Below are 14,817 nucleotides of genomic sequence, written 5' to 3'. Positions count from 1 at the left end.
TCCTGTGTGCGATGTGACATATATATATATTTTTGTAATGTATTTATATATGTAAATATGTATGTTGCCCCTACATGTCTAAATGTTTTAAATCGATCGATCGTGTCCGACGATAATGAATTGCTTATTGCTTGTCTTAACGCTAATCGCTGGTCGAACTTCCCCGTTTCGCGCTGCCTTGTGTGTTTTTTGGGTTCGTTCGAGAATAGAGGGAGCATTGGCGATTGGTTCTTCTCCCCAGACCGGTCTGGTATTGGTTACACATGGCGAGAAGAGATTACTGGTGATAATACTGTGTGTTGTGCACCTCTCCTCTTTACTCATTCCAGGGTGTTTTGTTCGATTTGTTTGTTTTCAAACATTTTCTTTCAATCTGTTTCTTGCTTTCCCGAACCTGGATGGAGAAAATAAAAACGAAAATAAAACATAAAACAATTCCCCACCGCCCCACCATTTCCCACTCAATAGAAAAGAAAAACAAAACAAAACTCAAAATTCTCATACAGCTGTACTTTATATAGGCATTAAAAATGAATCGATAATAAAGTTATCCCTTTTGTTGTTGTTGTTATAGCGTACTTTCCAAAAACACATACTGCGAGCGATCCTACTCCTAGTAGGCCGTTTAGTAGCACGCGCACCTCCAGAGCGTACACACTAGTGGCTTGTTGCCCCGCACCCATCCATCATTACGACTACGACACGTGTGTGTTTTGTTATTGTTGCGAGAGACTTACACTACCAAGTAATAAAATATTAATACACACACACACACACGCAGCTGTGTTTGTAGCATTTTGTTTTTAGAGAGACAATCCGTGTACACGTGTGCCGCGGGAAGGATGATGGCATGGGGCAAGGCTCAACAGTGTACGCACGCCCGGGAGGGAGTAGGCGCTATCGCCCTACGGTAGAATTTGATCGCGCCTTATGTCCAATAGTGTGTCTGTGTGGGTGTGTATAATATACGTACATTTGTTACGCGGCTTTGTTATTAAAACTATAATTCGATCCTATAAATATGTGTTTTTTTTCTCCTAACGTAATAAAATGAGAGCGCCGAGTGGTGGTAAACTATAGATCTAATAATAATAAAAAAAAAGTGTTTTATAACCTAAACGACGATATACGCGTGATAATAATTTATACAATTACAACGATACACACACACGCACACACACGCACGCACACATATTCCCTTACCCTTCATCCCTCCCGCCCTGCTTCATCTCTCAATTCCCTCATCATTCGACCCCCACCCCTTTTACTAAATTAAGACGCTAAACACATGGAATTTGTTTAAAAGAGTACACGCTCTTAAGACACACTCTCACACACATACACGCACACACACACGCACATACACACGCACAATCACGATCGATTCCAATTACAAGTACGATTATGTAGACGATGTACCAAAAGCAGTTTGTGTGTTGGGCGGGGGTCTGGGCGTTAGAAGAAGGTTCAATCTGCACCCGGGGATGACTGATGACTACAGATAGACACAGAGACACTTAAACTAAACTCATTATTGTAACACAGTATTTAAAAAAGAAAAGAAACAAAAGCATCTGCAAACATTCATTCGATTTTACGTGTTTTTTGTTTTGTTTTTGTTTTATCAAGCGCCTGCCTTCATGTTTTTTTGCTCTTCTTTTGCATTACTCTAATTGTATCATGCTGCTGAGTTTGTTTGTTTTTTTTTTCATTTGTTTTTCGGGTTTTTCCTCGCAGTTATCTCTATCATTTTGCTCTATCAATTGTCTGTCGTGCTTTAAAAAAAACCCCACATTTGGGTCACACGAGCGAGCACTACAGCGAGCACACAATAATATCATACAGGAGCAGACGAGAGGAAGTGAAGAAGTGGGAAACGAGGGGAGAGGACGCGTTACTATAATTTAGAGATTAGCTTTAACATATATACCGTAGGTGAAATACAATAATAGAAATACGATCACGAATCATACGATAAGATCCTGTACTAACACAGATAAATGCACTGGGACGCGGGATTGTATGCTTTTCGGCTCCATCATCTCGGATTCTCTTTGAACTTGCATGTGTGTGTGTGTGTATGTTTTGAATTTGTGGTTTGTGGAGCCCGGGGGAGTCCTTTTGTTGCGGTACTTTCGGTATAACTGTAATTCTGAAAACACCATCTTGCAGCAGTGGAGTGTGTGTGTGTTTGTACTTGTAAATTAGTAGTTTAACTTAGAAAGGGATTCCTTTTGCTTCCTTTTTGTGCACAAAAACCTGTCCCACGAGACACAATGAACGGGAAGTGTCTTTAAGACCTGCCGGGAGAGGAAAATATGCAACCCTTTTAATTTGTGCAGGAAGAAAAACCCTTTTTGCCAGAACAAGTTCCACTTCAAGGAGTAAATATGATTGCCATCGTTTTGATTTTCCGGGAAGATGCAAACGAACGTACGAATTGCCGGGTTAAAAAACAGTCTTTTTACGAGCAATGAAAGGCTAGCTATTTCCTTTTTTTTGTGCCGGTAAGTAAAGTGAGACAGCAAAGAACGAAATAAAAAGCAAATGAAAAGTTAAATGTATGCCAGTCTACAGCAGCAAGCAGCCGCTTGCTCTGTGGTTCGTACTAACTATAACAAGACAACCTAAACTAATTCAATCTTCACACACCGAACGATTTATGGCGGAGGAGTCATGCTTTCGCTGGACGAAAGCGGCTCCTCGAAACAAAACACGCAAAATAAAAGGAACAGGCGAAGAGGAAGCGATTCCTTCCGAGAGCTGCCGTATCGTAGCAGAGAATGGCTTAAGCTTACAGTATGAGTAGTGTAATGATGATATGACTGTGAGCAGGATGATCCACCCGAATCCTGGGTCTGGGGGGACACTCACGCCGGAACTGCTGCCCCAAAACCCCACCCCCAAGCCAGCTGAGGTGGCAATTAATATCAATTTTCTTCGATTGCAATGGACAAGATTGATTTCGTCTGCAGGTGTGTAGCGTGCAGTAGTAGAAAGCGCTGAAAAGGTACCGGCCAAATCAGTTGCACAATCCAAGCCACCAGAACGAGGACACGATATCAATCTATATTCGTCGCACAGAACCTAAACTAACGCACAATAATACTTGTAATCCCTCCGTGCAATCCCTCTGCTGGACCACCCCTCTGCAGTGGACCCTTTCTCCTAGGCGGCATTTGCATTGTCTGGGGGTGTGTTTTCATTTTTCATGGTTTACTGTGTGTGACGAACACTACCTCAAAACAGGGGAAAATTTCGTGTTTTTTTTCGAACACGTACAGCACACATACACACACACACACAAAGTCGCTCGACGCACACACACACTACTACTGACGCACACACACACACGCACAAACTGAAATGGCCGCAAGCACAGACACGAGATATAGGAGCTTACACACGACGCACACGTACACGCAAACACACATACCGACACACACACACATACACAAGCACACAATCATCCCCTTAAATCCGTATGAATTGTCCCCCCCTTCCTCAAAAAAAAAAAACCTTACACAGTAAAATACTATCGCTTATTACGCTGCGCAATTGCTTCGAACCATGTGCGCGCCAACCCCGCGTATGTATTGGTGGCCACCGCCAGGGTGCGTACCATCCAGTGTACCGGGTCGGCGGGAACCTTGGCTCCCTTACTTAAAGTGATTGCCGTGATTTGTTTAAAGTGATCGATATCAGCAGAACAGTTCCATTTCCAACAGTGCACGACGGACAAGGCGACGGAGCAAAGGCGGAGGCAAACCGCTATTCACCGTTATCCTTTTAGAAAAAAGCCCACTAGACTCGTTTCTCGGTTTTCCCCATTCTGTACACACACTGTTGTGTTTGTTTTGTTCGGCCCGAGAAATGTGTTTCTGCACACCCTGCACCCTGGGCGTTTCTAATTCACCATCAGCGTGTGGGATTCCATCGGCGCCGCCGAATCGTACAGCGTGTCGGTGTCCTGCGTCGGTTCGCCCTGTAGCTGGCACTGGTTGGTCAGCGTACCGGCACCGCAGTCGCAGAAAAATCTGAAACAAACGATAAGATTCGTACATTTAGCTTCTTCTAAAACAAACCAAACCTACACACACACACACACACACTTACCTATCATGGCGTATAAACTCAACGTCATGACCGGAGTGGCACGTTTTGATGCAATTCACACAGATTGCGTTGCGATCGGTGGTATTGCACGTATGGCAGCGGTAGAAATCATGCATCGGGAACGAGGTGTAGGACGAAATCTTGTACAAACACTGCCCGCCCGACACCGCCTTCTCCACCTCGTCCTGGTTGTTGAAGATCTTGTTCCCGCCCACGATCGGCTGCACGCCGCTCGCCAGGCACAGGCCGCCGAACTTGTTGTTGAAGATCTGGTTGTACTCGAGCGTCGCGGTCGCGTTGTTGGTGATCTCGACGCCCGCCGCCAGCCCGTCGAAGATCCGGTTGCGCTTCAGCACCGGGTGGCTCTGGGTCGAGATCAGCACGCCCGCCTGCGTGTTGCGGAAGATGTCGTTCTCCTCCAGGATGCCCTTGCCCCCGTTGAAGATGCAGATGCCACCGTCCCGCCCGTCGTAGATCTTGTTCCGCCGCAGCGTCGGGTTCGAGTCGGTCTTGATCCACACGCCCGCCATCGCGTTGTCGAAGATTTCGTTCTGCTCGAGCAGCCCGAGCCCCCCGTTGTACACCAGCACGCCCCCGTTCTGGCCGCCCCAGATCTTGTTGCCCCGTATCACCGGATTGCTGCCGGTGCGGATCTGCACGCCCGAGTACAGATGGTTGAAGATGTCGTTGTCCTCCAGCTTGCCGTGCCCGTTGTCGTAGAAGTACACGCCGACCTGCTTGCCCGAGTGGATGCGGTTCCGCCGCAGCACCGGCGTGCTGCCGGTCGTGATCCACACGCCCGCCAGCGTGTTGGCGTACACTTCGTTCTCCTCGATCAGCCCCTGCCCCTTCTCGTGCACGTAGATGCCGCCGTGCTGGCCGTGGTGGATCTTGTTGTGCCGCACGATCGGATCGCTCGTCGTGCGTATCTGTATGCCGGCCAGCGCATTGCCGTAGATGTTGTTGTGCTCGATCAGTCCGCGCCCCTCGCCGAAGATGTACACGCCGCCCTGGTGCCCGTTGTAGATCTCATTCTTTCTGATCGTGGGATTGCTGTTCGACGTAATCCACACACCTGTGCACGGGGAAGTGGTAGACACAAATTACGGGTCAATTAATCGAATTGCTTCTTGTCACAGCAAACTAGTGGTGGGAGCTCGGAATCGGGCCTACCCATTTACGATTCCGTGTTCGGAATTAATTTCATAACCGATTCCAATGTTGGAACCGATTCCGATTCCGGAGTCGATTCCGGAGCCGATTCTGGAGTAGATTCCTATGTTGGAATCAAGTCCGATATTGGAATCAATTCCGATTCCGAAGTCGATTCCGAAGTCAATTCCGAAGCATATTCTGGAATCGATTCCGGAGCTGATTCCGGAGTCGGTTTCGGAACCGATCCCGGAGAAGATTTCGGAGCCGATTCCGAAGCCGATTCCGGATCCGATCCCGGAGCGGATTCTGCGATCGGAATCGGTTCTGGAATCGGAATCGACCTGGGAATCGCAAGTGGCCCCGGTAACGGAATCAGAATTGACTCCAGAAATGGGATTAGCTCTGAAATAAGAATCAGTTATTGAATTGAAATAAGAAATTTCAGAAGCGAAATCAGTCTGGGAATCTCCATGAGTATGAATCGTTTACAAGCAAATTTTGATTCTTTACGGCTATCCATTACGGACACAGACCATTACGGACCAAACGGATCATCATTGGATTCAAATGCCTATGCTTATGGAGATGCCGAAACCGCACTCCGAAGTCGAAGTCAATTCCGATTCCGGAGCCGATTTTGATTCCGGAACTTATATCGATTCCGGAACCGATTCCGGAGCCGATTTCGACTCCGGAACTGATTCCGATTCTGGAACAGATTTCGATTCCGAAACCGATTCTGATTCCGGAGTCGATTCCGGACCTACTATCCGGAATCGATTCCAGAAAACTTCGGAGCTAGCCGGAATCGATTGCGATAAAAACTTAATATTTCCCATCACTAAAGCAAACCCCAGATCATCTTCCTGTGGCCGCTTGAACTTACCCGCAAAATTGTTGGAATGGATTTTGTTCTCAATAAACTGGCCCAGCCCGTTCTCGTGCACGTAGATGCCACCGGTTTGGCCGTGGTGTATCTCGCACTTCACCACAGTTGGGTTGGCGCCCGCCTTCACCTCAAAGCCCGCTATTCGGTTGTTGTGGATGTCATTCTTCTCAAAGTAACCCTGGAAGCGGAAAATGGAAAACAAAAAAACAGGAACGTGTGTTACAGCAAGCGGCAGAGAAAGGTGCACAAGCGACGACCAGCGTACCATGCCATTGTCGAATGTAAAGATGCCCACGTCGCGCCCGTGGTGGATGTGGTTTTCGCGCATGATTGGACTAGCGTAGTTCTTCACCCAGATGCCGGCCAGCGCATTCCGGCTGATCTCGTTGTGCTCGTACGTGCCCTGCGCGTAGTCCGTCACGTACAGGCCCACGTTCTCGCAGTCGCTGATGTCGCAGTACTTGATCAGCGGATTGGCACCGACGCCGATCACACAAACAGCGGCTCCAACTGTACGTAGAAAAGGGAAGGAGACAAATCGGTCAACGGTGCTCACGGTCTAATAGCTATCGATGCGAGAGACAGTATATACACTTACCAACCGATGTACTCCGGATGATGCAGTGATCGATCGTGGGGCTGCAGTTGTCGCTCACCTCCAGACAGTAGTGCTTGTGGTGCGGCACCGTTGACGTAACGTCCGGCGAAAACTTTAACGTCATATGCCCGATGTACGCATGCTTGGCGCCCTCCACAAACATTACCGTCGATTCGGACTCCCGCTCGAGAATGATCGACTCGGCCACGTTGCCCGGGGCCGCCCCGATCAGCGCCACGTCCGAATCGATCACCAGAAGCTCGCCCCGGTACGTGCCGCTGTGCAGGAATATTAAGCTACCGGTCGCCAGCGTCTCACCAACACCTCCGGCACCGGCGGTCGCCGCTCCTCCAGCAGCTGCTCCGATATCATCACCGTTGTTGTTGTTGTTGTTATTGCTATTGTTGTTGTTACCGCCCATACCATTGTTTCCGTTCCCGCTAGCGCCACCGTTACTGCCGCCGCTGTTGCCGCCCGCCGTGTTCTTCTCGTCCACATAGTCCAGCGCGCCCTGCACCGTGTTGAAGTACGCGATCGTGCGCCCCTGGTACCGCCGGTCCTGGTAGCCGGGCCGCACGTGTATGCCCCGGTACAGCTGCCGGAAGCTCTCCTTCCACGGGTTCGCGTAGTCCGCCTCGTCCGGCTTCACGAACACAAACTTACACAGCTCCGGGTTGAACAGCGGCAGATCGTACTCGTACACGTTCTGGTACAGGCGCTTCCACAGCTCCTTGTCGTTCGCGATCGTCTGGAAGCGCTTGCAGACGAGCGCCACCCTGCAGAGATCCTGCTCGTACAGGTAGGAGAAGATCGTGAGCAGCACCTCGTCCGGCATCTCGTACTGCAGGTAGTGGGCCGCCGACTGCATACACATCGTGCCCGCCATCGCCACCGACGCGGTCGCCATCGGCGGTGACGGGGTGGCCGGGGAGGTGAGCGCCACCACGGCCGCGGTCGCCGCCGGCCGGCAGGCAACGGAGGAGGAGGCGGACGAGCCGCCGCCCGTCGCGGCAAGCAGTGCGGCGGCGGCCGCCGTCGGCTGCTGGGGCATGGTGGCCGCTGCCATCGACGTGCCGACCTCGTTGCTGTTCGAGTACGTGCGCCGGGGACGCTTGCGGGCCGGCAGCATGTAGGCGGCCGCGTTCGGATCGTACCCGCCCGAGGACTGATACTGCTGTTGCTGCTGCTGTTGCTGCTGTTGCTGATGGTGATGGTGATGGTGAAGGAGCAGATTGCCACCATTGCCGCCGCTGCCAGCTGGCGAGCAGTTGTTGCCACTAATACTAGATGAGGAGGAAGATGCCACGCCACACCCTAGGCCGAACGGTGCGGACGGGCCGGCACTGGACGAGGAACATCCCGCCGACGACGAGTTGCCTGCCAACGCACCGGAGGACGATGCCGTGGACGAGGTAGACGTTGCTGGACCGTTACCACCACCCACGCCTCCTCCTCCTGCTAACCATCCGCCTCCTCCTCCTCCTCCTCCACCACCTCCTCCTCCGCCAGTTCCACCACCGCTAGCAGAGTCTTGCGCCGTCAGTGGGGACTTTTTGCGCAGATCGTATGGCGAGTTGGAGCTCTGCTTCACCTCCGACAGTGTCACAGAGGATACGGGGCCGGCCAGTCCGCACGTCGACGTGCCCGCCGCTCCGGCCGTCCCTGATATGGAAGTGGAGGAGGAAGTGCTGGAACCGCCGAACGCGGACGACGACGTGGCGACGCCTGAGGAGGAAGCAGCCCCAGTAGTGCCCGATCCGACGATCGCGTACAGTGAAGCCGATATCGCCGACAGACACTGCGACGAGGTGGTCGTGGAGGACGAGGTTCCAGCGGCACCGGAACCGCAGCCCATCCCCAGTGGACCGACCAGCTCCGCGTTGGTTGTGGAGCTGGCGCTGAAGCTGCCGCTACCGAAGCCGGCCATCCCTGCCGCCGATGTGCAGACACCGGGGGGCGGCGCCATCATGGACGAGGATGAGGTGGCCGAGGAGGAGGACGAGGATGCAACGGACATGATGCCGTTGATGGAAGTCGCACTGTTGCCGGCTGTCGCTAGTGCCGTTGAGGCGGAGCTTGTCGATGCGGACGATGAGCACGTGGCCGAAGACGACGCGGACGAGGACGTGGAAGGAGCGTTGGATGTGGACGAGCTGACGGAGGTACTGCTAGTGGTGGTGCTGTTGATTGTGGTGCTGACGGCTGTCGTGGGCCCGGTGCCGGCTGTCGGTGGGGCTGCTGCCGTCACGGCCGGACCGCTGCCCGCTCCGCCACTGCTGCCACCGCCATTGGACGACAAGGCTGCACCGACGTTCGGTGCTGGAATGTTCTGTTCGCAGATTGCTGGAAAGGGAGAGAAGAGAGTAGTATTAGTTTTCAGGTGGCCTATTATTAGTAGACAGAATTTAACCGTTTTGAAGTCATACAAACAAAGGCACAACAAAAAATGACTCTTCAAAAGTTAGGCTGACGATTCTGAACTGAATCTGTGTAAACATTAATAGAACATTGGTGAAATGATAGACCAATTTCCCCTAACAGCAATTATTTCTTTTTTGGATTAAAATAACATCATTCCACGGGACACCTCGACCAGCGGTGACATTCCTCTCCGGTTTCTACTCGTTCATCGTCCTCATTACTTCCTCCTGGACTGGACTGAAGCGGTTTGGAGGGTGTACGGGGAAGGCGCGATCGAGCAAAACACCGTCGCGTTCGGGAGAAAGTGATCTACACCGCCGCCGCGGCGACCGATTTATCCGAGGATCCTCCTCCGATGGAAAAATGTCGTGTCGGGAGGGATATTTTCAGCCTGTTCGACTTGCCTTTCCCACCCCTTACCGCCGTATGCGCGTTTTTTTGGAAAGGGAAAACGTATGAATACCGTCAAACGATGGAGACGACGACGGAGAGAGAGAGAGAGTGCTCCCTTCTTCAGTAGTTAGAATTTATTTCTGTACACACACAAAAACCGACCAGCGGGGCCCGAAGATGGTGTTCTCCGTGCGCCCACACAGTTTCTTTCCGGTCGACCACCTTCCACCTTGGCTCGAGTTTGTGTGGAACGCTCCCCCCCCTGAAGACGACGACCGCACGGCGCACAGCATCTCATTCGTGTTGCTGTCTGCGTGTGTGTATGTGCTGTATGCGCTTGCATTGCGCCGTGTTTGTCTGAATCCCATGTTTCGGGAGGGGTGTGAACGTGCGTGAGTGCGTTTATAGTACGACGGTGGCCCTTTGCCCCCTTTGCTCACTCTCCGGAAGCTATTAATAATGATACACAGGCCCACGTTTCGTGAGCCTAGCAAACGTTAAAGCTGTGGTGAGAACAAACCCTAAAAGGTAGCAAAGGGCTTACATTGTGCACCCAAGCTACTTCATTCGAGCTAAATCCCATGTTAATAATTACCAACGAGCGAAATATGCGAATGGTTTGTTACAATTCAATCCACTACCGCACTTTACAACAGTCTTCAACAGTCTTCCGCTAGCGAAAAGCATTTCCTTTCGGAGCCCCAAAGAAGATGGCAAAAAACACCGCAAAAAGGATGCACCACAACCAACGAGGTTCGTTTCTACTGCCGTTGCAGCTCTAAATTTAAAATCCGTGCAGATTTAGATCCGTCGCGTCGTGATGGGTGTTTCGCTGACCGCGAGTGTGCTTAAGCCATTTTTATGACAAACAGTTATTAATCCCCGTACCCCGTCTCCCGTCACCCCATGCCTTGCGTATGTGTGTCGCACAGATTTCATCTCTTGCTGACGTATTAGGACAACTTGCAGGTGAAGCTAAAAATAAACGAATATATTAAGCTGATTGTTATTACAATAACAAAACAAAATCATACTCATCTCACGTGCAGTAAAGTAGTACACAACTGTGCAGCCTATATTACATGCACATGTAGAATGCCGGATTAGCGGAACCAATCACCAAACATTCATAGCTCCACTTATGATTTTGCAATCACGGGCTGAAACAGGGCACACCCGGGTAGCGGTAAAGGCAAGAATTACCTCCTCCCCCATTAGCAGGCCGCCGCAGCAGCAGCAACATCGCACTCACCCCCCCCCCCCCCCCCTCGCCCAAAATACCGGAACCTCCCCTCCGCAATATCGCTTTAACGGCATCCAACCACCGGCGGCTAACTGTACACACGACGCACACGGGGAATTGCTCGTGAAAGTGAAAGTGGGCGGGGGGGGGGGGGAGGAAAAACGGTTCAATCATTTGAATAAATTTTCTAGTTCTTTTTTCCGTTTTGTTACCCGTTAGTACCCTCCACCGCTAGGTTTTTCCGTGTTCGCTTCGCTTGCACCGGGGTTTACACATTTACACGCAAACACAAACGCACTGGGGCGCGCACACACAGACACAGACACACAGGCACACTTGGTGTTGATTATTTTGGGCTCGGAAAAGCCGTTTTCGGTTGCTGGTGTTTTGTACACACACACAGCAACGCCAGCACATTTCCATGGGATGTAGCGTAAACTGAAGCGTTTTGGGGGTGAAGAACGGCACAGTTTCAAGTAGGGGGAAGACACAAGGGATGTTTTTCTTCAGTGCAATGGAGGGCTAATGGAGGACTAGCAAATGTTAATGCGCTTGTTGGCTAGGTAAGTCGCTAGTATTAAAAGAGTTGAATTTTCACCATCGCCTGATTAACCAATTTTAATTGCTACAAAATCAATAACTTTAATTATTGTTAAACATAGATTTTTTATGCAATAAACGAAACGAAAAGAGGAATGGAAACGAAATTAAAATGATCACATGATACATGCTTTTGGTCGCAGCATCAAATGTGATGCAGCACACGGCGAGAAGAGGCCAATTCTAGACTTGGCACAGTGCAAACGCAATACTAGCAAAACCAGCAAAAAAAAATCTGCTTGAGCAGTACACTAAAAACATGTGGCGGAAAAATATGAGTGTGCATAATACAATTTTACACAGGGTGGACGATTTTTCCTTATCGGGGGGCCACCATTTTACAGCATCCCTTTTCTTTGTACATGTTTGTGTGTGCGTTTTTTTTCCTTTCGTTCCATTTTCCACACCAACAGCAGGCCATGGAGCAGGCAACAACAGGAGAATCCCACAGCAACCTCGTCTATCCTCCGTGCCATATGGAAAAACCGTGCAACACGAATGTGGCGAGCACGGCGTGAGAGGAAAGAGGAGAAAGTGTTTCTTCACATCCTAAAAAGAAAATTCTGCAACTTTTTTGTTTTATTGTGGTTTATATTCCCACCTACTACTTACCGGAAGTTCTCGATGGCAGCGGTATTCGGTTGCCCTTTCGCCGGGATCGGCGAACGTACGATCGGGACGACGAGAAGGAAGCGCTCGGCATTTTGCTCGATTGACGCGCGTTAAGGAAGCAGCGCAATCACACACACAAAAAAGCACACACACACACACACACGCGGGGTGATACCCAAAAACGCAGCAGCAGCGCGTGTTTTACGCGAAACTTTTCCTTCGGCCGAGGTTGAAATTGCTTCCTTTTGTTGTCGTTGTTGTTTGCCTCGTCGCAGTAGTAGCGGGCACAACAATTCGCCACTATTACACACAGCTGGGACTGCACAAAGGGATTTTTGTGGGTGAGGGGAGGGGAAGAGACGGCCACACACCACTTCCTTTAAATTTGTTGCACGACTATTGATGCATTTTTTGTGTTTGTTTGCTGTAGCTGAAAACTGTGCGCACGGGACGATGACTTTAAGGGTGTACCGTAGCGCTTTTTTCCCTTTACTTGTAACTTCGAATTCTTGGCTATGTGATTGGATATAACACTGCGTATTTCGGTAGTCCACTTCACTGCCAGCAATACCTCCAGCTCCCGATCTTACACACCTGCCGGGATAGTATACGAATTTGGGCGCCCTATGTCCTGTGGCCTGGTGCAAGAGGGAAGAGAAAATACACGGTTGAGAAAAGTAGAAACACACACACACACACTTATACATATAGATGGCACACTGCTGTAATCAATAATGCCAGCGGAGTACAGCAGTGTTCACACTCATCTGCCTTTTAACCACAAACCACCACAGCACAGAAAGGATACGTTTTGCTCCGGCAGTTGGGAAATGTTCCCAGAAAGACAGAGTATCCGCAGAAAACTTTGTTTTGTAGATGGTTCTAGCAGCTCGATGCAAAGGGGCAGGACACAGAAGACGGAGACAGATTCGGAACGGTTTCTTTGTTGCGTGCCTAATTATAATTGCGCGTCCCGACCTGCTGCGATGCCATTGACTCTACCGTGCGTCGTGTATCCTTTTTGCTTGTACAACGAGAAAACCGCAACCAATTCCACCGCACGAACATGTGTGAAAGTGTGTGGATGATCGGCAGCAGCAAAGGTTGCTGGGACCCCGTTTTCAGGCTCTAAATCGCAACGAAGCAGCAAACGATGGCACGGGACCAAAAAGGGAATCCTCCCGGGAGTGGTGGGGGACGACGACACCCGCGTACAACCAGACGTCATCAAGCGTGTGTGTGTGTATTGTGCACGGGAGAGCGTTTGCAACATAGGGAACACATAAAGAAGAAAATAAACAATCCATTCACAATAGGAAAAAGGATAGTGTGCTTCACGCACACGCACACTTCCTCTTTGTTGGCAGCGTACCTGTGCCCAGCGCGCGCACACACACGCGACACACAATGATGCTGATGACGGAGTTTTTGCATATGTGTTTCCTGTTTCTTGGCGTTTCTTTTGTGATTTTTTTTTGTTGCATGTGCTCATTTATAATTTGCCTTGTGTATTTTTTTCGCTACACCGTCGCCGTCTGCCCTGAGGTTTTGGGCCTATTTTTTCCTTTCCTTTTTAATCCATTGGCACGCACGGGTTGGTGTACAACGTTGAATGCGTCGTACGTTGTTTTTTTTTAATCTTTTTTTTTTGTTTCCCTAAAACACACAACCAATGCCGCTACTGCTGCTACGTTTCCGTTTTGTTTTATTTGGCAGCACCGCACGGCCACACAGCCACAAACAAAGAGAATTTGTGCCTGCGCTTCTCGGTGGTGGTGGGCTGTGAGATGGATTTTCGCTCAAAGCAGGCAGTGACGTTTGCAGTGACAATGTTGTTGTGGTTCCTGCGATGCGGCCATTTTTAATGTTTAAATCAGCTCTCCTTTTTCAGCTGCGCTCTTCTCCGCTTCCCTCCTTTGCTTCGTTCAGCTCGTTCGGCTCTGTTTTCTTCCGCCGGCTGCTGGCTGCTGGCTTGCTGCTGCTGCTGCTGCTGCTGCTGCTGCTTCCACTGCTACCCTCTACCGTAATCAACCCTACCGTTCATCCAGCAAAATACCTTTGCTTCGTCAAGGCAGCGGGGAGATTTTAATGTGGATCCTTTCTCCCTTCATGCAGACAGAGCACTTCCCACCCCTTGACGCTTACTTCTGATGCTGTTGAACAATCCTGACTTTACCAATCCATCCTAGCAGCAGCACCAGAGCACTGTTTCCACACAATTTTCACATCCACGACCACGACCGACGGACGGTGAACGAACAACGGCAAGAGAGAACACATTGAAAAACGAGATGAATTGTACCATTTGCTGCGCACGATGCGCTCGCACACACACACATACACATACACACACAAACACACACACACCAGCGCAGCCACGCTCTCATGCAAGCTTTCCTTCCTTCCCCTTCACTCTAACGCACACGCATACACACTCAAGCGTACATACACCATACCAACAAAAAAAAAGAAAGAACGTAACTACCACACACTACTTTTTCGACCAATTTTTCGGTCACTAATTTACCGTTTCGAGCCCACACTTCACGACAGTCACACGCACGACATCTTCCGACGCCCGTTGTCGCACTTTACGACCGCGTACGGTGCGAAAATCGTGATGCAAATTGCATAATTTTCCACAGATTTTTCGCACACGGACAACTCCTTTCTCAGCGAGCAAAGGCAAAGTGTGTCTGGGCAGGTCGTACCACTGCACCACACGCCATCATGGTCTGTCGGGCTGACAAGCGTTCAATCGCATTCCTAATGGTTGACAGTTGAAGCCTT

The 14,817-nt window shown here is 50.2% G+C and overlaps 1 protein-coding gene across 6 annotated transcripts; it reads right to left on the bottom strand.

Moving 5' to 3' along the window:
• Positions 1 to 495: 495 nt before the first annotated feature.
• Positions 496 to 14,734, bottom strand: LOC120947738 (F-box only protein 11). 6 transcript variants are annotated; one of them, XM_040363357.2, is made up of 7 exons: positions 14,513 to 14,734; positions 12,028 to 12,665; positions 6,759 to 9,101; positions 6,426 to 6,670; positions 6,158 to 6,338; positions 4,117 to 5,191; positions 496 to 4,037 (listed from the first exon to the last, which is right to left on the bottom strand). In XM_040363357.2, the coding sequence occupies exons 2-7, from the start codon at positions 12,116 to 12,118 to the stop codon at positions 3,908 to 3,910; spliced, it is 4,065 nt and encodes a 1,354-aa protein (XP_040219291.2). In that variant the 5' UTR covers positions 12,119 to 12,665; positions 14,513 to 14,734; the 3' UTR covers positions 496 to 3,907. The 6 variants fall into 6 exon arrangements, with proteins under 6 accessions (XP_040219291.2, XP_040219292.2, XP_040219287.2 ...); XM_040363358.2 differs by having other exon boundaries at positions 14,523 to 14,734; XM_040363353.2 differs by having other exon boundaries at positions 14,555 to 14,734.
• Between the last annotated feature and the right edge of the window lie 83 nt (positions 14,735 to 14,817).

This window comes from Anopheles coluzzii, chromosome 2 (genome assembly GCF_943734685.1).
Source record: "Anopheles coluzzii chromosome 2, AcolN3, whole genome shotgun sequence".
NCBI classification, from domain to species: domain Eukaryota; kingdom Metazoa; phylum Arthropoda; class Insecta; order Diptera; family Culicidae; genus Anopheles; species Anopheles coluzzii.
The sequence above is the reverse complement of the archived record's forward strand: the minus strand, read 5'-3'. Positions and strand labels throughout refer to the sequence as shown.